Source organism: Cornus florida, unplaced genomic scaffold, assembly GCF_030987335.1.
Source record: "Cornus florida cultivar Cherokee Brave unplaced genomic scaffold, ASM3098733v1 CherokeeBrave_3.0.0_Hap2_Chr11, whole genome shotgun sequence".
In the NCBI taxonomy this organism is placed as follows: Eukaryota; Viridiplantae; Streptophyta; class Magnoliopsida; order Cornales; family Cornaceae; genus Cornus; species Cornus florida.
In genome coordinates this window covers 43942693-43968571 of record NW_026775581.1, presented here as the reverse complement: position 1 = coordinate 43968571, position 25879 = coordinate 43942693, and the positions used below count along the sequence as shown (strand labels likewise).

Genomic DNA, 25879 nt, shown 5'->3' with positions numbered 1-25879 from the left:
CGCATATTTGTGGATGTAGAATGTGAGATAGGATTGTGGGGGCACATATATTACACGATAGTGATGGGCTAATGTTTTCCACTCACATCTATCCCTTTTAAAATTCTCTCAATTCTAAAAGTATATCTTTATGTTTAATATAAATACGACACAAAATTGGATGTATAAAGACACTACGTCTTTCACAATGGTAGACTAACCATGATCATATTCTGCAGTTGCTTAAAACACAAAGGTGGACTGATTGTGATCATATTCTGAGGTTGCTTAGAAAAACTTTTGCATAAATATCTGATTGGTAGGTTCACTAAATGTCAAATACTCGTGGGTTCAACTTGGCTGCATTATTAGAATTCCACAACTCCCGTCAAAATCGTGTCTTACATTGCACTAGTTATCTAACTTTATTGACAGAATTAAGTGGATCCTATTATAGGACTTGTATGTAGTTTATTTTATCCAAACAGCAACACTATGTTAGGGACTTTGTTTTTCCTAAGCAAAATCTTTATGCACTGAACAACGGATAACAAACAACTAGAAGGACACACCAACTACTAATTGGGCACATAAATTAGAATATACAATTGCGGCCCAGCTATTAATTGGGCTCTACTGTTAGATGGCCCTAATAAAAATCAATTGTACTTTGCTATTAACGGAGTCGCAATCATTGAATAAATATATAAGTGGCCCAGTTATTACTTGGGCTCTGCCCAAACCTTACCAAAATTGGCTATTTGTCCTACTTATATAAGACTTTCCATATAATTTACGTATATATTATCTGCCCAAACTGAAATCCTACTTATATGAGACTTTCCATATAGGTTACATACTCTATATTATCTCACTTTCTTTGTGTCTTCATCTTACTTTGTTTTCTGCTCTCAAGAATTGGAGAATATAATCATTTAAGCCCCTAAAAATAATTAAGTGCGTTGGATAAAACAAATTTGAATATCATTTAAAATGGGAGTAACCAAAGGTAACCTAATAATGGGAAATACTTCCCTTTATAACCCAAATATGAGACTAGACTATCTTCAAAGAGCATCGGTTGGTCTTTCCCTTCAGATTCTTGCTCCTCCAGGTTAATCTTCTTCGGGATGATCGGAGCAAAACTGAATACATCAGTAGAAATGGGTCACTATGGATTCCTGTGACCTCCAGCTTCTTTTATGAGAATTTCAAAATGCCATCATTAATAGCTTTCAGTAAGGCATCTCAAAAGACGACACAATTGTTAGTGGAAGGGCGCCAAGAATTGTGATACTTGCAAGAATCCTTTCCTTCCAGTTCATTAGCCGAATGAATGCTGTTAACCATTAAATGATCAAAAATTTGCTTACCTTTCGAAATATCAAAAGAATAGCCTTTTCTAGCGTTGGCCACGCCTTTTTGGCAGATGTTGAAGTTGGCTAAGACATTAGTGGCTGATTCTGGTTTTACCAAAGACTCACAAAGCTTTTTAATGCTGAAATCGGCAACGTTTTATATGCCAAGAAAATGCTGCCATGGTAAGAGAATTTGGAAAAAGTCTCAATTTTAACAATGAGCTAGCGTCGTGTGTGAAAAGTTCAGCCGGGAAGTTAAAAAGAGTTTAAGGTCGGTTTAGGTTCTGAATCAAGCAGAGGACTGGCAATATTATAGTGTGGTCAGGCAATTTTTGGGTGTATTGGTGTTCGCGTTTCTCGGTTCATAGAGCCCTCCTGGTGTTAATCGTTGGCATCATATATTTAACAAGTGTATGAGCTATCAATCTGCCGCAAACAGTGGACAATTATGTGTTTCAAGAACGGTTATTCTTATTAAGACATCCAGTCTCAATTTTTTGAGTGTATATTGGTGAGGACAACAAAACCAATGTCATAAAAAAGATTGCATGAAAAGCAAATTATGTCAATCCAAAATACGCAGAACAAAATGATGGAGAGCAGGCAAGGTAGGCAGCAAACCAATGTCAAAAGGCAAGACTAGACAGCGTCGCAGTGCGCTCTACTTCCCAAGCAAACGGCGTCCCCGCTGGTTGGCACCTTTCACGCGGAAATTTAGCTCCTCCACATCATCATTAAGATGACCCAGAGCTTTGTTGTGCCTGCAATAATCACAACATTTATAAATAAATTTTGATGGTACCATGACCACGATTTAGTCTTTAAGACATTGCTGGTCCAACAAACCATTTCAGAGAGAGAGTATACGTTCATGTGACGAATCAAAACAACTAACCTTTCAATTTCAGTTCCCATATCAATAGCCATATTCTTCAGCTCCCCCAGCACATTACTTAAATCTGAAAGTGCATCGTCTTGCTTTTCCTTTTCTACCTGTTATCATCGCAAATTAATGAAGTCCGTGGGTTTGATAGTTCAGTAACTTTTTCCTAATTGAAAATCATTAAATCAAGAATACAAACTAATTTAATTTTGATTTCCATAGGACAAGGTAGCAGGAATCTGTAACATGAGATATAATGGTCATAAAAAATGGGGACGAAAAGAATAAGAAACCGAAGCGATCACACATTCAAATGCTGAGCAATATCTGTTTTGCATGATGGGAAGGAAATGATCTCAGGATTCAAAGACTGCACCAGTTCTGTGCACAAATGGCTGATAGGCATCACAAGCAAATCTACCAAGAATCTCAAAGTGAAGAAGTTGTTACTATAAGAAAAACAACCTTATTTTTTGCCATAATAGTAATCATAAACACAAACCTCAACTCTTTGCAGTGCACTGGTGGGTTCGGGAGGTGGTGTTTGTGCGTTTGACAATCCCTTGGGAGCTGCAGCCAATCCCAATCTGTCCCGCTGCTCCAAGTGGTTACCCTTTCTTTGAACTGGATCATCTGAAATATTTAACAAGAAAATCAGACAAGAACGAGAGATTGGTGAACCTAGTCACTGTATCTAGAAGGAGAAAAAGAAAACAAGAAAGAAGAGAGAGAGAGAGAGAGAGAGAGAGAGAGAGAGACAGGCAGGTCCACCCTCTCTCTGGATTCAAAATGATCCAACTTGATTTCTTAGCAGAGAGAGAAAAGAACAATGAGATGAGCATATAAGTAAACAAATGAGATGAGTATGCAAGGTATACAACCTCTTGTGATAACAGGCCCCCTTATTGCTCGAGTCTTCTTTGGCTTCCAGGTCCTGGAGAATATGCCCCCAAGACTTCCCAAGAGTTTCTCACTCTAAAATCAAACATAAGCATGTAAGTCTCCCTTCAGATATTAAAAATCAATGAAGGTAATCCAACACAATCAGCTGCAAAGATAAAAGATGACCAATATTGTAACTTAAGGCTCCATTTGTTTGGATGTAAAATATATATTTTTAAAAATATGTTTTTATTTTTTGGTGTTTGGTTGTCAAAAAATTTAGTAAAATATTTATTACTTAAAATATTTTATTAAAACATCGCAAAAATAACTTACCCTTCAATTTTCGGCAAGTTATTTTACACGCCCAACCCAATGACTTGACTTCAACCTCGATCTAGACCTTTGCCAAACACCAAAAGATATATATATATATTTTACCACAGAGAGAAAAATGTTTTCCAAGGAAGATATTTTACGTCGAAACAAACGAAGCCTAAATGTGGAAGTAATATCTTCTAGGTCCAGAACATAACACTAATAGCCAATCAGTTTAGGGAAGCCGAAAATAAAATGCTAACAAGTTAAAAATGCCAATCAGATTTAATTCTTAGTCTAGGTCATTTCATCCAAGTACTTGTTTACCAAATGTGTCCCCACTCGTATATATTATGTTGGAATTTACTCATATATGATGAACTGAAAAAATTAAACCAGTTTTTGAATAGAAGTAAGTTGCTTAGAAGGGATAAATTTGAGCGGATGACGGTGGAAATAATATTGAGCCAAATGTGTTAATTATTACAATATATATTGTTGGAATAGATAGAGATCTTAGCAACAGGTTCTTTATTGTTAGATTACAAGTTGGGATAATTCCAAAAAAATGGTGGTTTGGTGGTCAAATGCCAAAAAGGTGGAGTCAAATCCAAAATTTCCAAATTAATGGAGTTTTATCAAATGCTGAAGATAAGCGCTGAAAAGTGCGCATTAAACCCTTTAAGCTTAGGTATTCTAGAACCTTTATATATCTTATTTTCCCGCTTTAGCTTGATTTTGTATTATTTCCAAAATAAGCTAACTCAGCTAAATAAGAGCATAATTGAAGCAATCTTGAGATCAATCAAAGAAAGGAGCAAAGTGGGAGCAAAAGGAAGCAAGTGGTGGAAATTCAGCAAGTTCGATCGATCTCAGAACATATTCGATCGATTGAAAGTTCATCGATCTCAGCATTCCAAGATGGATCCAAACTCTCTTGTCCTTATCCAAGATCCTACAAAGTTCGATCGATCCAACTTTCTTCCGATTGATTAAAAAGATTCCATCTTATCCACTTGTACCACCCTACCTACTACATTTGTCCTTTTACCAAAAATATCTTCAAAATATCTCAGATTTGTTTTTATCCAAAAGGCGTCGTCATAGAGGATCGATCCAACTTTAATTCGATCGATCTCACCACAAGTTCGATCGATCGAACTTCCCAAATCCCGAGAAAATCCAAATTCCAGCTCATTAAAAGTTGTCTTGTATCCAATCATTGGAGGAATATTGGTGTACGAGCCCAGCTCATTTGGGGTGATATTTGACCTACCTATATAAGGAATATGAGCCACTTTTTGAGGGAGACTTTTGATATACTTGAGAGGCACAATATTGATATTCTGAGTGAAGAAGAAAAGAAAGGAGGAGGCTAGAGACACAAGCTTGGAGTTCTTCCATCAACTAAGAAGAGGAGCAATCTCTACCATGGAGTTAGCCCTTGAGGGTTGGAGGACACCATCCATGAGTGACTAGACATCCTCTTGGGGCTAGAGTTAGCCCTAAGTATGCTTTCTACATCTTGATTTATGTATTTTTGAGGGGATTTATATTGTGATACATGTTTTGACACTTATATATATATAGATCTTGTTTATTCAATGATTTATATGGTTTAATGCTTCTAATTGATCATTTCATTCTATCCATATGTCTATGTATGCTAGAATAGATGTTTATATGTTTGTCTCTATTTCTTGTGTTATTGATGCATGTCTATGTGTATTAATGCTATAAATCTAGAGATTGTCAAGACATAGTGCTTAATGGAATGTTCTTGTGGTTTATTTGATGGTTCATACTCATTTCTTGATGGATTGTACCTCTCCCTTAGTTTAATTTCATGTCATTAGCTTAATTGTAGTGTAGTTGTAGTTTAGATGTTAAATGGGAGAACAATCCATGCTTGTTGTTTGATGTTCCATACTTATGAAAGCAAGTAGCACATATCTCTAACCTTATGATGTGTTTGGATTGTGAGCTTAAAGAAAAGATTAATGGCTTAGTTTGATATATTGTGCTATCCACCATGTTGCTTAGACAATGTATGCTTAATTTGCCATCCATGCTTGCTGAAACAACCACACACACACACTTTGTTGCAATACGTGTTTTCTCCCTCGTTAATCATTCATTAAAGGTGTAGAAAAGCTATGCTTAGTGGTGATCTCTAAACCCCAAGATCTCTCTCTTATTTTCTCTCATTTACATTTAATTTCCTACCTTAGTTTAAATTGCATCTTAATGTAATTCAATCACCAACCAATCTTTTGATCACTCGAGCTACTAACCCTAATCTTGATTCCTCAACCTAGTACGACCCACCAATCCCTTGGGACGATCCCTACTTACCCTAACTATATTTTTTGTGAAAGGTAGTAGTGGCAATTTCTAAATGTAAAACTTGGCCACATTCACCAAAGCTCTATACCATTATCTTTTGGTATCACAAACCGTGGGTTTGGGTTGACGCCCTAAGCTACACCATCTGACTTGGACACGAAAATTTACTGTAGATTTTCTTTTGATTCCCAAATTGCCCATCCTATTGTTGTTGTGAAATTATACTACTACCCCTTACCAACTTTAAAAATTGACTTCTGGTCAATTTTTCACTTATAAAAAAAATTAAATACTCCTGTCAATTTCTCATTGATATTTTAACCCCCTTTTAGTATATAGTTGCTGTTACATTTTTTTTACTTTTCTCCAAAGAATCCTCCTGGGACTTCAGCCAATCTGAGTAATAGCTATGACAGTAGTGAAATTTCTACACATTTACCAGGTACGAGGGTGGCATATATGTTTCGAATATAACCTAGAGGAGATGGATAGGTCTTGGGGATAGTAATTTTAAATTTTAGTTATTCACAAAATGATTGCAGATTGTGGTTTGAATTTTTAGTTTGTTTAGTTATGCTTTGCTTGCTTTGATACCAAGAAAGAAAGAAAATTAATAGGGCAGTTTCAAACAAGCAATCAACCAATAAATCAAAGTTGAAAGAAACTAAGATATTTGAAGCAAGCACCAAGAGTCCAAGACAAATCACCCATTACAATACTGTAATGGCCGAGAAGTGAAACTAAGAAAATATCGAAAAATGAGTGACTTGCCGGTGTTATCTAGCAATGGCAGGAGTTAGTATTCGTTGGTAGGAAATTTTTCTCTTCTTCGGCTGTGTCAATGGCGAGACAAAGAGGCGTCGACAATAACTAAATAAGAAACCCTAAAGTGATAAAGAGAGATAAAGAGAGAGAGAGAGGGCAATCAATTGAATGGGTAGTTAGGTCATTTTGCAACAAGGCAGTTTAGGAATTAAAAGAAAATTTACAGTAAATTTCCATATCTATGTCAGCACTTCATAAAACTCCATTAATTTGGAAAACTTGACTTTGACTCCACCTTTTTGGCATTTGATCACCAAAACAACATTTTTGTAGAATTATCCCTTACAAGTTTTCCCCTTTACCTACCACATAAGTTTCTTGTATACTACAAATTACCATATATGATTACACCTACCATATTATTATTTATAAGTTACTTGTTTATCACTCATCTACCCCCAAATCAAGACCTTTATGTAATCTTCATTCAATACAATACAATATCATATTTTTCCATTCTTTTATTTCTAACATGGTATCAGAACCTCTTGGTAAATAATCTACCAATTTATCGTAGTCACCGCCGGGGATGGCACCATTAGCCCCATCCTTGACGGCGATCAACCTTCAAACTTATATTTTTGCACCTAACCTTCAATCTCAAGTTCATAATCAGCAAAAGCCTTATTTGGCCGCCTAATCAGCCTCCAAGACACATCATCGCAGTTTCACGGCAATAGTGCCAGAATTCCGCTTCGTTTTCATCCTCAGACACAGTCAACAATATTATTGCATCACCTGCCATGACAATTGCCCTATTAGTCAGCAACGATGCTAGCAGTAGTGCCACGTCAACTGTTAACCGTGCCTCCATCTGCATCATGGGTGAAAACCCATCTCCACCAAATTTTCGTCAGGTTGCTTTCATGATCTTGCCTTCAATCTCAAGTTAGGTTCATACTCACCTTGAGTTTGAAGGGGGATGTTAGATTACAAGTTTACCCCTTTACCAACCACATAAGTTCTTGCATACTACAAATTACCATATATGATTATACCTACCATATTAGTATCTATAGGTTACTTATTCATCACTCACCTACCCCCAAACCTTCTATATATAGGACCTTTATGTAATCTTCATTCAATACAATACAATATCATATTTTTCCATTCCTTTATTTCTAACATTTAAAAAGACAAGATCTCCTTTGGTCATAAAACATGCGAAAAAGGGTTCAACAAGACTGCATCATCTTTTGGTAAAATAAAGTATATCGACAAAGTCCAATAAATTAACTGATAAATTGTAAATCTAATGGATGCAAGGACTCCAATCCCATTGCTAACCATACAACAATAACAATGAATCTTCCAACTGTTATGACATTTTCTATTGCCAATAATTTTATGCAGCAATTGGCGTAGGAGATTAACTCTTTCAAGAAGCCACGCAAAATCACTAAATGGAAGTGCCTTGAAGTTATGAAGTAGATGTGGACTCATTTAAATAATAATAATAGTAATGTACAGAACAAAAGCAGGAAATTTGAAGATGAAAAGGAAGGTGGGTCCTAATAAATAAGTAAGATCTACTAAAAAACTATGGATTTGTTTTTAAAAAAATCTACAAAAAAAAATAATTTGTTTCAAACAATCAACTAGAGCAATTAAGTCATCCAAATTGTGTGATCAATTAAATCTTTTCTTCAAATGGCAAAAAACAAACTTAAAGATTCAGACACAAATGATCACGAATGTATGTTACTAGCTTCTATGCATTTCTGATGTCTGCCTAACATATACATCTGCAGAAATCATATAATTAGGCAGGTTTGGTTGATTCATGTGTTCATGTTTGTGGTTTGAAGAGTACAACAGCTGGCACAACAATGAAGACACAGGATAAACAAGCTTGTATAGAAGTACCACAATATGGGAAAAAGTTCCATGTAAGCAATGCTGATAATTTATGTACTCTTATAAATTCTTGTAAAATAATGAAAGCCAGCCCCATCAATTAAGAATTTTAGACAAGTAATTTATTAAAACAACTCCATCAACTGATGGGTGAAACCTCATCTGTTTATCATGGCATATCTAACCTTTACAGCTACAGGGTATCCTACAGACCCTTTCTTACATATTATTATTTCTTGATGAAATATATATGCACACACAGATTGGGCACCTGTGATTCATGTTCAAGGCAGGAAGGGGATAGTGATGGTATTGGATTTTTTATTTCCTTGGAACTGCGCATGTGGTCAGAATGAAGCCCTATAAACCTTTTTATAAATCCCAATGCATGCAGCATTGTTTAACAACTCATTGTGTTACAAGTGCTGGCTTGCTCCGCTGCTAGTCTTTTTTTTCCCCCCCTTTCCTCTTTCTTTTACTGGAAAACTTCATAAAGTATATTTGAGGTTAAGTAGCAAAGGGTGATGACAGTGGTGTTACATTGAAGTTAATTAAAAACTTATATCTACTAGTGCTGGCAGTACTAGTCCCACTATAACCACAATTCACAAAGTATATGCACTCATAAATTTCTCTCTCCTAATCCTTAAGGCTTAAAGTATAAAACCTCTCATACAAGTAATGTGACTAGGAGGAATCAGGGAAAGATCCAACTGCCAACAGAGATGCATTTTTGATCAAATTTCTATAAGCACGTCCTAAACGTCATAATCCACTGGTTTACTGAAGTTCATAGCATCCAAGAAAATGGGCAATACAGAAATTTTTTAACCAAATAAATATTAAATTAGAACTTCAAATGCATCCCAAAACATGCAGATCCCCAAAACTGTAAACTAACTGGTGAAAAGCAGATTGTAAGAAAAATGTCCGGTTAATTATATTAGGAAGTTCATTTTATATGTTTCTAAACTTGCATATTTCTAACATTTGTAGATAAACCTATAAATTTTTAGATATTAGACAATAGAATAATAATATTGGAAAAGTAAACAAGCCATACCCTACTAAGATCATGCTCAATGCCAGAAGCAACTGTGTGAGTCCTGGTAATATGCTCACCCTGCTGATGCAAGTTAACCAAAGTCTTGGTAGCATCCTCTCTTATGTTCTCAGCTATCTTCAGACAGTTGTTGACTGTCTTTGTAGTCTCCTCAGCCTTGTATACAGAATAATTCTCCAATTCTTGGACAGTCTGGTTCTCTATTCCTCCTGAGTCACGGAAATCATTCCTATATGTGCTTCTTGCTGCTGAAGTGAGAGAGTACAAAGATGAGGAGGTCCCTTTTTCCGCATTGTCATCAAAAGGGTTGGTACCCAAATTTGGGGTAACTAACTTGGGTTCAGAAGTTTTCTTTGAGGGTTTTAGTGTTTGGTTGTTATCTGACTCATCGTCAGAATCAAATGGATTGCGGAAACCGGGGTTAACTGAGTTCTGTTTAGGATCCTTGTTTAATGGAGATTTCTTAAGACCAAGCATCTTTGAATGGGAAAAAATGAAGGACTTTTTATCACCCTTGAAGGGTTGAAGAACCGGAATTAAAATTAAACAGCTGCAATAAATTTTGATAAGAGTTTTCACGATGTGCCTGAAAAAAAAAAAAAGAAAAAGAAAAAAAAGACCAAACTGTTAGACTATGTTAGGGATAGAAAATGACAATAAAGAACAAAAAGACCAAAGTAAGAAACCACTCCACTGTTAAAGGTGTAATATTACTATAAGATAGGTTGAGACACCATATTTTAAAACATCAAATATAACCAATATGAAACAACACAAACATGGAGGAAAAAAAGGTGATCCAAGACTAAACCCTAAATCAATAAAGGGAAAGAAGATGGAAGTTGACAAGGGCATCTAAGATTCAGCTCCTTTACTTTTTCCCATTGTCAAAATGAATAATAATTTGAGAATAATAAAAAAATCAACTCAAGAGACATTAAATGGCCAAAATACAAATTAAGCTATACCATCACTTATGTCCAACAACAAGAAAAAAAATACAAATTCAGATTGCCATATGCACTATTTGTTATCAAGAGAGAGAGAGAGAGAGAAAGAAAATAAAAAATAAAAAAATTAACAGAAAAAGTGGAGATTTTTGGACTTTTCCAATTTTTCATGATTTGGGACCAAGAAAACCATAAACTTCCAGCCACTGTGAGTATGTGACTAACACATCTATTTGGTTTAATTGGAATGAATTGTTCTAATCAAACAAATAGCAAACACAAAATTGATACTTATCCTGAGTTTCCTTAGCAACAAAACACGCCTAAAAAAAAAAAAAAAAAACCCCAAACCCATGGAGAAATCAACAAAAAGTACCTGAAATTCTGAACTAAGAATCCAAGAAAAAGATCACTTAAAGATCAAATGTAGATGTCTATATATAGCAAGACAAAAGAACAAAACCTGTATTCATGTAATCTGATGAAATGAAAAATATATACAAAACAAAGATGAAGACAAATTAACCGGACGATGCTTTCAAGAAGAGTAAAAAAAGATTAATAGTCGTTATTTGAAGTGTCCACCACAGGCATTATCCGTATATGCATACCCATATACTAAAATCTAACGGTTATAGAGTTTTAAGTTCAAATTTAAATAAAAATTTGAAAAGAAAAAATGAGTGAAAATACCTGTTTGATTCCACTAAGGGTGGATATAATCTTGGACTAGATATAAAGCGTGCCTCCAAAATGGAATCTAGAGAGAGAAAGAGAGTATATTGGATGTGAAAAAGAAGGGGAACACGTACAAATAGAAGTCTAGAACAATGTTAAGTAGGAGGAAACTGGTAAGAAATTTCAGATACTTAATTAAATGGGTTTCTTGATTACGAATTTTTTGGGAAGCAGATTTTGAACTTGTGTGTGAGAAGATGCCCTCCTCATGTCATGATTGTGAACGATTTAAAATAAGAGAAAATTACTCTTTAGTCCGACATAAAATTTTCATGAGACAACTAAGTCCTGCTTTTGAAAAAAAAAAATTAAAAAATTTTTAATTCTATAAATAATGTACTCCGTACATTTTTTAAGTGTTGCCCTTAATTACTAAATTACCACTCGCCTTTTCCTTTTCCTTTTCCTTTTCCTTTTCCTCAATAGGGATGCTTATTGTTGAGTTGATGTCAATCATCATGATTATACCACAAAATATAAGTGTACTAAAAAAAATGTTGGTTCATTATAATTGGACTTAAATATCTATTTATCATTTTATTTTACTTTTTTTTCCCTCAATAGTCCATTATTCTTCACTTTAACTTTATAAGAATTTTTTGAAGGTTAAAGAGTTAAAAAGAAAAAAAAAAAAAATCCCTAATATATAAAACTTGTGCAAATACCTCTTTGACAGTTAATAAACACCCGAAATTTTAAAATTGTGCAAATAATGACATTTAGTGACTCTGCTAATGTAGTAGTAAAATGACAACAATGTCCTTCTCAAAAAAAAAAAAAATAAGGTGAAAAAAAATAAAACATTAAGATGATGTTAAAAGACAAAAAGGACTTACTCCTCTCTCAACACACATACTTTCATGTAGGGGTGCACACGCTCGGTTTGGATTGGATTGGGAGTTTTTTGATACCAAACTATTTATATCGGTTTCACTATTTTTAAAAACAGACCGAACCATAATGTCTATGGAACCAAACCAAACCGCGAAAAACCAGTTTGGTTCGGTTCGGTTCGGTTTCTCGGTTTAAGTTGATTTCCTTTTTATTTTATTTTTTAAAAATAAATTCTCTTATTTTTCCCTGTATATAATACATCAGGAAACCAACAATGACCAAATAACAATCACATATGCATTATCAATAATATCAAGCACCTGTGGAAAAAAACAAACAGACAGTGACCAAATGACCACAAATAAAAAAATACAGCATTCCTTGTTTACCATTTACGAGGTATTAGGGAAGGAAAAAAGTAAATAACTCAAAATTTCAAAAAACAATAAAGATCAAATACGAAATAGCTAATGTTTGAAGTCCCCAACTATCATAATTTTTTCTTGCCGTGACTAAAAGTATATAGACTTAGTTCACTAATCACTATGAAATTGAAAAGAATATATATATATAAAATATAATATAAGTTATATAACGGTTCGGTCTGGGCCGGGTTGGTCCAGTAGGAACCTAAACCAGGATCGAACCGAAAAATTACGATTTCATAATTTTGGACCCAGTCTTTAGCTTGGTGTCCTAGCTTGCCGCATATGAAACACTTCCCAGTGAACTTCTTGTAGTTTCCTTGGCTAAAGGTCTTCTGCATCTTTGGGTGGTGTGCCCTGGAACAAACTGTTATATAACTAGCCCAAACCGTCCAATTCAGTCCAATCCGATCCGATCCGATTTTTCAATTTACGGAAATTTTTTGAATACCCCTACTTTCGTGCTTCCCAAATTCCTCATGCCGGTTTCTCCCACCTTTATGGTCTGACCACACTCCCATGACTGAGTATTGGTAATACCAACCCAATCAAGAAGTGAATCTAAAAATTGAAAAGAAAAAATAAAAGCAACCTAAATAATTTTTTCAGGAATTGTTTTTATTTTTCAAAATTCCAATTCTCATAATGTTTAGAGTACTTTGATTTTCCTCTAAAATATATACTCATATATCATTATTACCTTGAAAGATTAAGAAAACAAAATAATTTTAACTAAACAAAATTTCGTAACTTTTAAGAAAACAAAATACTTATTGTACTTTAGTATGTTATACAAGAAGTAGTCATACAAATATCATTTAGCAAGTGACAATTAAAAGTATTAGCATGTATTTTTCGGTAAGAATTACAATAAAAATTAACTTAAATTTTGTTTCACAATAATTGTTCTTTCAAGATATGGTCAAAATGGTCCAATTTGAATTTTTTAAAAAATTATAAAGAATCAAGTTATATTTATTTTCAAACTATCTATTTTCAATAAATTTTAGGATCACACTTAAAGTTTATCTGTAAATAGTATATTTCGAAAGAAAAAAAAAAGAAGAAAAACTCACACCGGATACGAGACCCGTGAATTTACATCGATCTCTTGCTCATGCAAAGAACTATTTCTTGGCAATTTAGATAACTTTTTCTTAAAACTGTTCTAATAAAAAACACAAGAAAAAATGATAAAAGAAGAAAAAGGAACACTAGTTGTTTGATTTTAATTTTTAACTCATAAGATTATGAAACACTGTTTGTTTGCTTTCAAAATTTATTTTCTCGTAGTATGAGTGATTTTGTTTCAAGCTAAGTGTATATAGTTCAGTACTTGACGCCATCTATTATTGTTGTGTTTTTTTCTTCTATATTACCTAGAGTCTGGCTCCCCCAACCCACAATTCCTAATACGGGAATCAGTTAATAAGTCCATCAAGTCTACCATCTGCTAGCTAAGTCGTATAATTTGGAAAAGGGTAGTCAGTGTACCATTTGCTAGCTAAGTTGTAGCCCGTCACACACTTCGCGCGCTAATAGATGAGAAGGGGGTAGCCAGTCACACACTCCGCGTGTTAATAGACGAGTTGGGAGTGAATTCGTCTTAAATTCACGAACTCAAATTTTTGAATTCGCAATTCAGACTTTCAATTCGCGAATTGTATCTATCTCTCCATTTAGGATGTTTCATGTGAAAAATCAAAGCAAAATTATGTTTTTTTTTTCTTTCCATAATTACCCTTTTAAGTTTTTAAAAATTTCAAAACCAAGTAATATACATATTTAAATTTAAAATAAAATCTTGATAATTTTGAAAGAGAAAAATGCTGTATCTTCCCTTATAAAGTCCTAATAACAAATTGAAGGACTAACATGGAAAACAGTTAGGAAAGCAAGTCAAGCACACTAGGAGCTAAACTAACTTTTAGTATGAGTAATCGACAAAGTTGAAATATATAACTACTTTTTTTCAAAAATTAATATTTGTCAATTATTTATAAGTACTAAAATGAGTCACAATTTTCAAAATACCCATTGAAACGGAGGGAGTATTTAATATTAAAAAATTCAACTTTGTCAATTATAAATATAATATGGTTCAGTTCTAAAGGATGGATCAGTGAAGAAAAAGTGGGAATTAGAATTTTTTTGCTACATGTATCATCTTCAAACATAAACCAGAGCAACTACTGCTTTAACTTAACAAAGCAATTGTTATAACATTACAGTTGATGATTACAAATGCAGTCCTTGGCAATTTCCAACTCCATTAAATATTCCACATCCAATGTGATGCACATAATCAAATATATTCTTACAGGACTCTTTGCACTATACAGTTTTCAGGAAGCTGATGAGTATTCAAGAAAAATTCGATTACACATCACAACAAACAAGAGACATTTGCATAAATACAATTTACTGTTCGCCGACAACCAATTTTGGTTACCCGACTTCTTCACTCTTATAATCTAGAGGCCCCACAAAGAACTGCACCAGCTGATATACTGAATTTGAAAGTTTTCGCTTCTGGAGGCTCTTTGTTGTAGCAATTTAACAAAAACATTTCAAGATTTCACACTCACCACATTTGTGCAATACCATGTTTGTCAAAGGCTTAGAATAGAGTCAGTGCAGAAGCTGTTAGAAACCCGAAACTGTCAGCACCTCTAAAGTCTAAACCAAAGCTGCTGCTTACAGAATTTAAGTGTGCAGGACAAATGCTGGAACCTCTGGGAAAAAATGGATTGTACAAAATTTTGTGGGTTAGAAGGAGATAGTGATACTAAAAAATAAAATAAAATAAAAAGAAGAAGACAAAGTTAGTTCAAAGAATTTTAATAGAATGTTATACTTACCGACAAAAGAGATTAATATATTAGACCTAATCAGGCTCAGATGGTGGAAATGACTCCATGTCAATTACAGTCAGTCAGCAGTCTTAGGATAAGGGGCATATACCGATATACGGTGTTATAATAGTTGTCCTTGATTATATAAACTAAATAAAAAGAAATAGACATCTATCTGCTGTCAATTAAATTGCAAGGATAATTCTATACTAGAAATAATTAATGTATGTTTCCGCTTTCAGTTGTGAAATTGTACATTCGTTCTTAGGGTCTCTTCTCAACTCAACCATAAGGAATCACAACTAGTCAGCAGTCCTTTGAGAATAATCAAAAACGGGAAGTGTTCAATAGACATCTATTTGATGTCAATTAAATTGCAAGGAAAATTTTGTAGCACAAATAATGAATGTGTGTATTGTGCATTTGATCTTAGGGTCTCTCCTCACCCCAACAGTAAGGACAACTGACCATAATGGTAATTCAGCATCTTGCCAGAGCCCACCAGCAAATGCCAAAAAAAAATAATAATAATCCCAAAGTAAACAGCAACGGCAATTATGTTGAAGATTTTAACTAGGGGTACACGAATGTCATGTTGGAGGAAGGAAAAAAAGGAGGGGAAGGAGAGAACATTGTCCCTTGTCTTGTAGTGTGTAGAGTGACGGGAAACATTTAGTCATTAGTGTAAGAGGTAATAATAGACAAGGCCGCATGTAATGGCCAGGCACATGAAGCCAGTACCCACAATCTAAGATGCCTCCTCATGCACATGCTTCAGTATTGTCCGTGGTATAACTCAGTGGCGCAATTTCCGTGGTATAACCAAGTAGCTAGCACATATCATCTTCGTCCACTAAACCACAACCTCCTTAAAGTCTCCCATGTGATGTGTCAAGGTGACACGTGACTGCCTTGCTCTCGTGAAAGGCAATTCAATGGAAGATAAATGCTAATAATTTCTCCAAACCCCCTCCCCACTCCTCCACTTTCCCACCCCAGCATGACAATAAAGGTCTGAGTTTGAGGATAAATGCTAAAAGTTAGATTTAAATCCAGTCTATCCTTTCCCTCTCAACACGCACACATAAGCAGGATCCCATCATCTGGTAAAGGCTTTTTTTGCTAACTACGCTATATGGAAATAGTTGATAAGTAATCCAATGTAAAAAAACAGCTTGTGATTCCCACCTTATTTTCCTGTTTTAATATGGCAATTAAAGGTGTTACTCTTTCTAGGTTCGCAAGGCACCTTCACATGGACAAGTATTAAACATGTCTAAGCAAAAATGCAAAACACTTGCACACGAAGAAACCATGTCCTCTGGTTAGTATTTTTTTCATATCAACTAAATCCATCGCTTCATACAAAGGGGCCAAAAATAAATATCATGTAGAAGAAGCATGGATAAGTATCATGTAGAACAAGAGAGAAAGATTAAAGACAAACAGATTAAGAAGAAGATCATGAAGAAACAAACCTCTTTACACATTTTGTAAATACTGAACCCCCATTGTTTTGAATCTTTTGATACAGCCATTTTTTATGCTTCACGGCTATTTCTGATGGAAGTAAAGGATTTCCTCCGTTCTTTTTGAATCTAAATCAACAGGAAAAATGAAGTTGAGACACTTGAGTAAAAGTCCAATGCTTGAGTGAACAAATCAAAATACCCATACCTGAGCCTCCAACTCTGCTATTCTCTGTAAAGACACTTGTTCGATGCAAGCACGACGTTTGCACTCTTCTTCAAGCAAACCTGTTATTTGGTATCTTAGCTCAGCCATCTCTTGAGCTAAATCCTCTGCCTCTTCCTTCGCCTTTAACTTTTCCTCCCTCAATTCTTCCTAGAAACCATATATATATATATTGCTTTAGGAAGTTTCATGCTATGCTGTGACATAATTGCATTGAATCCAAACTTGGTCGATTCGACAAAACAAATTGGCGTGCACAAATTGATCTCTTAAAATCATGTCATGTCCAACAGTCCAATGTAATTTGTTCCCATGAATGGTCATATGATCATACCTTAAGCTGCTTCACAAGAAGTTCATATTCATGGATCTGGCATGCCATTTCCTCCATCTTGTCCTTCAAAATTTTGTCCGGTGCTCCTATCATCGCCAGTCTGGAGAGGAGTGGACCCAGAATGTTCCCACAAATGCTTCAAAAACAATAGTACGTTGTTAGAGACGATGTGAAGATGGAATCTCCTGATACCAACCAAATGAAGCAGCTTTGCGGTTACTAGACAGACAAGTGCACAACTATATGACGCTGCTAATATTTTTTTGGATTATAGAAAATAAAAAATTAATAGGACACTTCATTCTAAACGCAATCTTGACAATATCTCATTAGCTGGAGGGTTTGATTTTTTTGGTTCAACAATGGGTTAGCAATTAATGGTCAAAAGAAAAGCATTATTATGGCCTTTAAAGTTGGGTGATACAGAAGCTATAAAAATCTAACAGCGGGAAGATATTGGAATGCTCATTCATTTTAATAATTAACATAAATCATCCTTTGATTAACCCTTTCTTCGGATTCAATTTTCGATACGTGTTTCTCACTAAAAAGTTTATGATATAATAATATCAAATCAAGTGCTTTCCATATTTACTACAGCATGTTATCTTCACAACATGAAAAAGTTGATTTATAAAAAGTGCAGTCAACATAAGTAACCCTAGGATTTGAGGCCCAGGCCCAAGCCCAGCGAGCTTTGACCAGTCAATGAATCAGACTGGCTAAGAAGATGCAAAGCACGGGCACACCGGCGCTAGGGTGGCCTTGTTATCATCTTACAGCCTAATTTGGGCTGGGCTACGGCCTCAATGAAGCTAATCAGCCCTCCTTTCAGGCTTCATCCTAGTCCGTTTTAGGCTTGGTTAATTCAGAACAATAACAAGTCTTAAACAAACATATAAAAATTAAATACCTTATACAACTTCCCATATAACTATATTTAGAAACTATTACTCCATATTTACAAATATATACATATTAAGTGCTTATGATAAGTATGAGGTACTTTGTATAGTAATTACTATTAGACTTGGGACTCATTTGGTGTTGCTGCTGTTTTTGTGAAAGTGTTTTGAAGCAAAATACTTGTACTTGTGTTTCTTTGCTGTCGAGAAAAATAGAAAACACGTTTGGTGATGTGCACATGTTATACCCAAAATAATAATAATCAAAACACGTCTGGCATTGCACAAATGTTGCACTTAAAAATAAAAATAAAAAGTTATTTATTGTTCAATAAAATCAATATCGAACATGGAATATATCACCTAATCACAATTAATCACTTCTAAAATTCCTCTATAAAGGATTTTTAACTTAAACGGTATGCTTATAAAATTATTTCTTCTTCTTCTTCTCTCTTTTGCTTCTTATGTCATTTTGCATTTTTGGAAGGCCTCTATTCTCCATCACTATGAACAAAGAAATTGGAATAGTATCTGTTTAAGCCATTTTGATCAACCCTTATGCCCCTCCTCCTCGATCAAGACAATGAAATTCTTATAGGCCATTTTTGCTTCTTTAAAATGCCTTCTCACATTGAGATCTTCATGAAGAAGTTTACACGGAGAAACCACTTCAGGCTTATTGCTCACAGAGAGACACACCCAGTGTGTCGGTTAAAGAAAGGTATATATGGGTTAAAATAGTCTCCAAGGCAATGGAACACACTGTTTTTTTGAGACATTGCAAAAGTAGCACCATCATCCAAGCATTTAATGTAGATGATATTGTTGTGAAGATTAAAAGATGAAAATGGTATTGATAACCTGAAGCAATTTTTGAGCAAGCATTTTCATATGAAAGACTTGGGCCGATTGAGATATTTTTTGGGAATAGAGGTATTAACATCTCAGAAAGGAATGTGTGCATATCTCAATGAAGTATGCATGTAAGAATGTTAGGGGCAAAACCGTGTGATAATCCCAGGGATTCAACTATAAAATTTAATCCAATGAAGAAAATCTTCTTGATGATCCGGGAAGATAACGAAAATTTGTCAAAAAATTAATATACTTGATTGTGACAAACATAACTTTTGTTGTAAGGGTGGTAATCATTTATGCAACAACCCAGATGACCTCTTTTGGATGAAATATATCGTTTTTTAAGATACTTGAAAGAAGCTCCTGGTAAAGGGCTTGTCTTTAAGTCCTCAATAAACATAAATATTGTCGGGTTCATAGATTCTGATTCGGCAGGAAGCCAAATGGATAGGAGGTCTAAATCTGGATACCACACATTTGCAGGAAGTAATTTGGTATCATGATAAAATAAAAAGCAAAATGTTGTGGCTTGATCAAGTGCAGAGGCAGAGTATAGAGTAATGGCTCATACAACTTACAAATGATTTGGGTAATATCTCTTTTACGAGAGATGAGATTTTTTAGCACCATGACTATGAGAATGATTTGTGATAATCAATCAGGCTGCTGCGTACATTTCTAGTAATCCGGTGTTTCATGAGAGGACTAAACAAATAAAGGTGGATTGTCACTTTGTGAGAGACTTGGTGATGAGTAAAAGGATAATTACTACTTATGCGAGATCGAAAGATCAATTAGGAGATGTATTTACCAAGGCATTGGAAAAATTCCTAATTTTCAGAATTATGTAACAAGCCAAGAATGATAAATATCTATGCTCCAGCTTGAGGGGGTATGTTGGGTAATGGTGTAATTATTTAGGGTTCTCTGTAATTGAGAGAAGCTCCAAAACCCTAAATCGATTTCTTCTTCCTCTCTCTATCTGTAACTCTCAGCAGTTTTATCACAATTTGAGGGGGAAAATATTCAGCTGCCAAACCCATTGCTAAACTGTCCTTTTGGTCGTTGAGGTTCAAAGTTTTATTTTCAGAAAAATATGAACTACCAGGCAGGGCCCATCAGCTTACTGGGTTGGGCCAAAGTACCGAACTGGCATGAGCCAGGGTCAGGCCACATTTCAAGCCTCAGATTTTTATTTTTATTTTTTATGATTAAGTCAACTGTTGAAAACTCATTTATAGTAAAGAGAAACACACATTGATACGCGACCAATGCAAAAATCAAATCTAAGTAGGAGGCAATGGCCAATTTTGAAAAAGAAGCTGTAATCCCATAGTCTCAACAACTATGCTTCTGAAGGTGGAAATATAATTGTGAAAATCTGCTAAAGTGTAGCTTAAGCATATTAGTTGCCAATCAGCAAGATGCAAGCCATAAAGCATGCTGCTTCTCTTTCTTCTTATATCACACACTAATACAACAGTCTATTAGATGTACCAAATTTATAAATTAAACTAAAAAGGAATATATATATATACACATATAAACATAGACTCCGTATAATGTAACATACCTTGTATCTTTTTCTATTTCTCCTGATGAAAACTGGGTGCTTGACTGAACTCCAGCGCTGTTTTCCAGATATTTTCCAAATTGTTCTTCCATCTTTCGACAAAATACGCTGGCATTCATTTCAGAAATTTCAAGCTTCTCACTCAGTTCTTTGTTTTCCTTATCTAAGCATTCAATAACCTTTTGTGCATCCTGAATCTGAAGCTCAAAATCTTGAATCAACTCATTCATCCTAGCTTTTTCTAGAGCAGTTTCTTCTTGGAATTTCTTAGCTTCAAAATTACTCTGCTCCAAGACCATGAGATCAAGCTTCATGCTCTCTATTTCACATTGGTACTCCAGTGTAATAGATGAGTTCAACTCCTCTAGTTTCTCTATGCATGAAGTTGACTTCTGTAGCTCCGCTTCTTTGTTCTCTAATTCCTGCATTAACAAGAAGCGCTCTGAAGTGGACTTCTCCAGTTCCTCCTTTAACCTGCCCACATTCTCCTCTAAATTCCTCATGTCTGCAAGTTCTAACTCGAGACTGTGTACATGCTCACCCAGAGAGTTTACCTCCATGTTCCTTGCATTCAATTGGTCCTGCAGGTAATCTGTGAGGATATTGTAATTGGGTTAAGCCTTATAAAACAATCATAAACACAGAAGAGCATCCTGCCAGGCTGCCAGAGTTGTAACCCACATATTTTTTTAATAGGTCAGAGTTGTAACCCACATATAAAATAAAATTATCAATTAACAAGCGCCAAGAGATATACCTCATAAGTAAGCTTTTTTTTAACTCTGAAGGAAAAGGAAAATGATATGAAAATCGTACGTGTCACATGATAAGAAACATCAGAAGGGTGAACTCTTGACAACTTGGCACAAGCCATTTCACTGACAAGGCCACAGCTTCATATATTATTTTCCTAAAACCTGTACTGCAGCGTAGTACACTGTTTCTAATCCCTAACTCAGTAACTCCTAAAATGATTCCTCATATTGAAAACACAAACAAACTTGTTCATTGCTAATTTTAAACTATTAACATTGTGGTTTCTTTTAGGAAAGAAGATACGGGAAAATTTTCTTCACTACTTAGTCACTTTGAGACTGTAATTACAATAAACTTTAGCATTCAAGGGTTTATTGAAGTTAGAGCTACACACGCTAGGTAGAATTCTCGGCTTCAAGTGTTTCACTAAAACTGACTGTTGAACATTGAAAATGACACTGATAATCTTTGTAGAATTTAATGAATTTTTGCATCCTAGACAAAATAGTTTGCTGAGGCCTGGATGATGGAGGAGACTTGGAGGACATTATTTAGAACTCCTTACATCTTGCAAAGTCGACACCCACCACCACAATCAGTATCCATACCAAATAGGACGGTCTACATGCACTAACAATTACTAAAAGTGACAGTATGCATCAAATAAAATGAAGGGAGAGAGCTATCCACGGGTATGTGCAAACCAAAGCAGCTAAGAATGTTGAAGAAAAATTACAACAAGAATCACTACCTATTTCTTGAGAGCAATTCTTTAACTCCTTTTCCAAATCATGGATGTGTCTCTTGTCTTCTGTGCGGACTTCAGATAATGCCTTTGCATGTTGTTCCAGTCTCTGCATCAACCAAAGTCTAAAAATTAGGTTGTTACATAGAAATCATTTTTTTTTTTTTGATAAGTAAAAGTGTAATAGAAAGCGTTCAAAAGGGGAACGCATCCCGAGAGCTATACAAATACTGAAACTAAAAAAGGAGTCCTATGGACCCAAAGAACCCAAAAAGTCCACGATTTCATAGAAATCTTATTGTTGCTTCAATATGATTTTCACAATTTGTATCAGCATAACTTTCTATACACAGGTGGGGGAAGTAAATGCCGATCCTGAACCTTTTCAGGCAAAAAAAATTGCCTCTGTACTTGAAGCAGAAGAAGACAAATGGCTAATCTTATTATTCAATTAAATGAGCATCAATCCCAATTAATTGGGAGTTAGCATACAGGTCCATCTTCTGTAATTGGATCTCTATAAAAGCCATATTCTTTGCTAAATCCATGTCAAATTTACTAGCAGGGAAGGCTCCAACTAGATAATATTGGGAACTATAATCATAAGATGCGACTATAAGTTCGATGTTGACCCATCCACATACCACAACCCTGTTCCTTTATCAGGGTTCGGGACTACATGTGCTGAAAATAAGACACTCGAGGCAGTAGTGGCCAACTCAAGTAGTTTTTTTTTGTAGCAGTAATAGGATTTTAAAAGTGCAATCATTTCCCTCCATTAAGGTTTAGACAAGAGAATCCATCAAATTCTAACATTAGAAAGAATTAAAGAAATAAGTTGCTTTTTCCTTGACAACCTCACACTGGCACCACTAATTGATAGGAAAACAAAACAAATTAAAAAAATAAGTCTTTTTTGAATAGATAACAGCTAATAATGAAACTAAAGCTAAGCTCGTGCGACTAACCACACATAACTGGATACAACGAAGGACACATTTAAACATCCTACCGAACGTGAATGGCCTCTATGGGCTTTACATGACATTTGAAGTTAATAATCCATAAAAGGGTTACTAATGGAAATCTGAGCCACTGCTAAACGATGAAAAATGAGATTTCAAGGTTTCTATGACTTGGTATTATTTCAGTTCGTCACCAACTTCCCCGAAGTGGATTTTGTACTCACCTTATGAGGTCAGTTTTCTATCATTAAGCATTCAAGTTATGCAGGAGGTCTAATTGTCCAAACATTCCACAAGTGTCACAAAGATGAAATAAACCAGCCATAGTCCATCATATGCAATATGTTTCACAAATTTAATAACATAAGCGCAGCAATTAATAGAAAAAATTACTCTGATCAATTCGAAGCTTTCTGATTGCGACTCCCTCAACATATCCTTCTCTTTCCTTAGCTACATTGCCAAACAATAATTGCAAAGTTCATCAGTATGAAAATTGAGCTCTCTAATTAACTAACATTAAATCTACAACATAGCAACACTACAATAGCACAGCCACTGCAGTGAAACATTAGGCTAACACAATCAACGTAACAACAGCACAGACATCATAATCAAATAAGAAGCTGACACAGTTAAACCAATTTTTATAGAAATGGTAATATTTTGCTAATTTTGCCCTAGATTGGGATAGGAAGATTCAAAGGTCTAACATAAATTTCATTGCTTACCAGCCAATTTAACTTTCTCTACACATTCACTTTTTTACCAATTCCAGCATTTTCCTACTAGCACCTTGGGTTTGTCTATCTATGCATCGATTACTGTAACTGAACTTCGCAGGAATTTCAAATCAAAGCAGAAGTAGTAAAGTCACTCAATTTTAGAGGGAAAAAAAGAAAAAGAAAGAAAAAAAGAAAAAGAAAAAGCTGTAATGGTTACTTTTTTTTTTTCATAATTTTAACGGTTACTTTTTTAAGCTATTTATCGACAAAGAAGCAGGTGACAATTATCTATATGCATTAAATATATCACACACATTACTAAAAGATTTTAACCAACAAAAGAAGGCACTCAGACTCTTGAACCTGAAAACGATGTTTCTTACAACAATGTCCTGATGCTTCAACTTTTAAGAAAGAAAATATCTCCAAGTGGGGAATTGGGCAGGAACCATACCTCTTTACATCTCGTACCAATCTGTAACAGTTCTTCAATGTCAATAGAGTTGACACTACCACTGCTGGTGCGACTAGACATCTACAATCATACGTATATACAACATACCATCAGAACTTGTCACAAAACTATGATTAGCTAAAAACGGTATACAAAAACAATCTAACACCAGAAAATTACATTCAATGTTATTTTGTATTTTTGGAAAAAGGGCATTCTCCATTTCAGTTCTGTATTAAGGGGATATGCCTTCTTTTGTCCATGTACTTTATTTCATAGTATATAAAATCATCCCATTAAGGAAAAAATAAAAATGTAATAAAAGGTAGAGAAACCTAGACTCTGCCTCCCCATCTCATATATATATATATATATATATATATAAACACACAGACATGCGCATGCATAGATACATAAGTAACCCTAATTGAAATCAGTAGGAATGCATTTCTGCATTAATTTAATTTAATTAATAATTGAAGCCAATAAATCATTGTGTTTTGAACACGATAACACCTAAAAAATTAAGGGTTTAATCCAGTTGATGTTAAGCCCTAATCCACAAATCAGCGCCCATAAAGCAAACTTTTCAATCAGTCAGTTCAACAACTATGTTATGATATCAATTAAAAGACAAAGAACTAGGAAATCGAAATACATCACACACAAACACACAATGTTCATCATTCTCACAGTAATATAAAATTAAACTGCAGAAAACAAAATTGAGTAGAAAATCGAATACGAGATGAAGAAATCAAAGACAGAAGTTACAGATAGAACATACCTTGGTACCCTCTTCTGGGGTTTTCTTTTTTCCTTAAAGATTACACGACACGAAGAGCATAAAATTCAGAAGCTGAGAGTTCGATGAATAGTTTGTTGTTTCAAATAATTTGAATATTAATATACTAAAATATTGGGAATAATAAAAGAATGTTTTATTTTCAACTTTCCTATTTGTGGTTTTATATAGATTTTGAAATTTGAGATGTGTTGGGTTGTTCGGGGCAATGGGTCTGGTTCGGGTTGCCCTCCTTGAATAAGAATGCATTTAAGAAAATGAATACAAAAACTATCGACCTATATGACTCTTTATATTGTGCCATAGAAACACAAATGAGAGACATCCAACGGCAGTGACGGACCCAGAAAATTTGGTGAGGGGGGGTGAATTTTTAATTTGTGGGTACAAAATTATATGATGGGTTTATTTTTGTAATTTTAGTAGGGTTTTTTCATAAATTTTAAAAAAATTTAAGTATAAAATGAAAAAAAAAAAATCAGTGGGGCAAATTATAATTATAGTGGGGCATCTTCATAAATTATCAAAATTTGAAGTATAAAATGCTAAAAAAAAAAGAATCCAGTGGGGGCGAATTGTAATTTTAGGGGGGGCATTTTCATAAATTTTAAAAACATTAGGGTATAAAATGAAAATATTAAAAATTCAGGGGGGGCATCTGCCCCCCCCTAGTCCCCTGCTGGGTCCGTCCCTGTCCAACGGACAAATATTTAATAAATAGGTGGTACTTTTTTTGCACACTCAC

The 25879-nt window shown here is 34.7% G+C and overlaps 2 protein-coding genes across 5 annotated transcripts; both read right to left on the bottom strand.

Moving 5' to 3' along the window:
* Positions 1-1799: 1799 nt before the first annotated feature.
* LOC132286351 (SNAP25 homologous protein SNAP33-like) lies at positions 1800-11585 on the bottom strand. Of its 3 annotated transcripts, none has more exons than XM_059788674.1 (6): positions 11158-11585; positions 9515-10100; positions 3102-3195; positions 2723-2853; positions 2233-2330; positions 1800-2098 (listed from the first exon to the last, which is right to left on the bottom strand). In XM_059788674.1, exons 2-6 carry the CDS (start codon positions 9989-9991, stop codon positions 1999-2001), a joined length of 900 nt encoding a protein of 299 aa, XP_059644657.1. In that variant the 5' UTR covers positions 9992-10100; positions 11158-11585; the 3' UTR covers positions 1800-1998. The 3 variants fall into 3 exon arrangements, with proteins under 3 accessions (XP_059644657.1, XP_059644658.1, XP_059644659.1); XM_059788675.1 differs by lacking the exon at positions 11158-11585 and adding an exon at positions 10841-11026; XM_059788676.1 differs by lacking the exon at positions 11158-11585 and having other exon boundaries at positions 9515-10808.
* A 3114-nt stretch (positions 11586-14699) lies between these two features.
* Positions 14700-25281, bottom strand: LOC132284346 (uncharacterized). Of its 2 annotated transcripts, none has more exons than XM_059786443.1 (9): positions 25117-25281; positions 24330-24410; positions 23544-23603; positions 22192-22294; positions 20685-21276; positions 17346-17481; positions 16994-17161; positions 16795-16914; positions 14700-15196 (listed from the first exon to the last, which is right to left on the bottom strand). In XM_059786443.1, exons 2-8 carry the CDS (start codon positions 24408-24410, stop codon positions 16858-16860), a joined length of 1197 nt encoding a protein of 398 aa, XP_059642426.1. In that variant the 5' UTR covers positions 25117-25281; the 3' UTR covers positions 14700-15196; positions 16795-16857. The 2 variants fall into 2 exon arrangements, with proteins under 2 accessions (XP_059642426.1, XP_059642427.1); XM_059786444.1 differs by having other exon boundaries at positions 14700-15187.
* Positions 25282-25879: the final 598 nt, after the last annotated feature.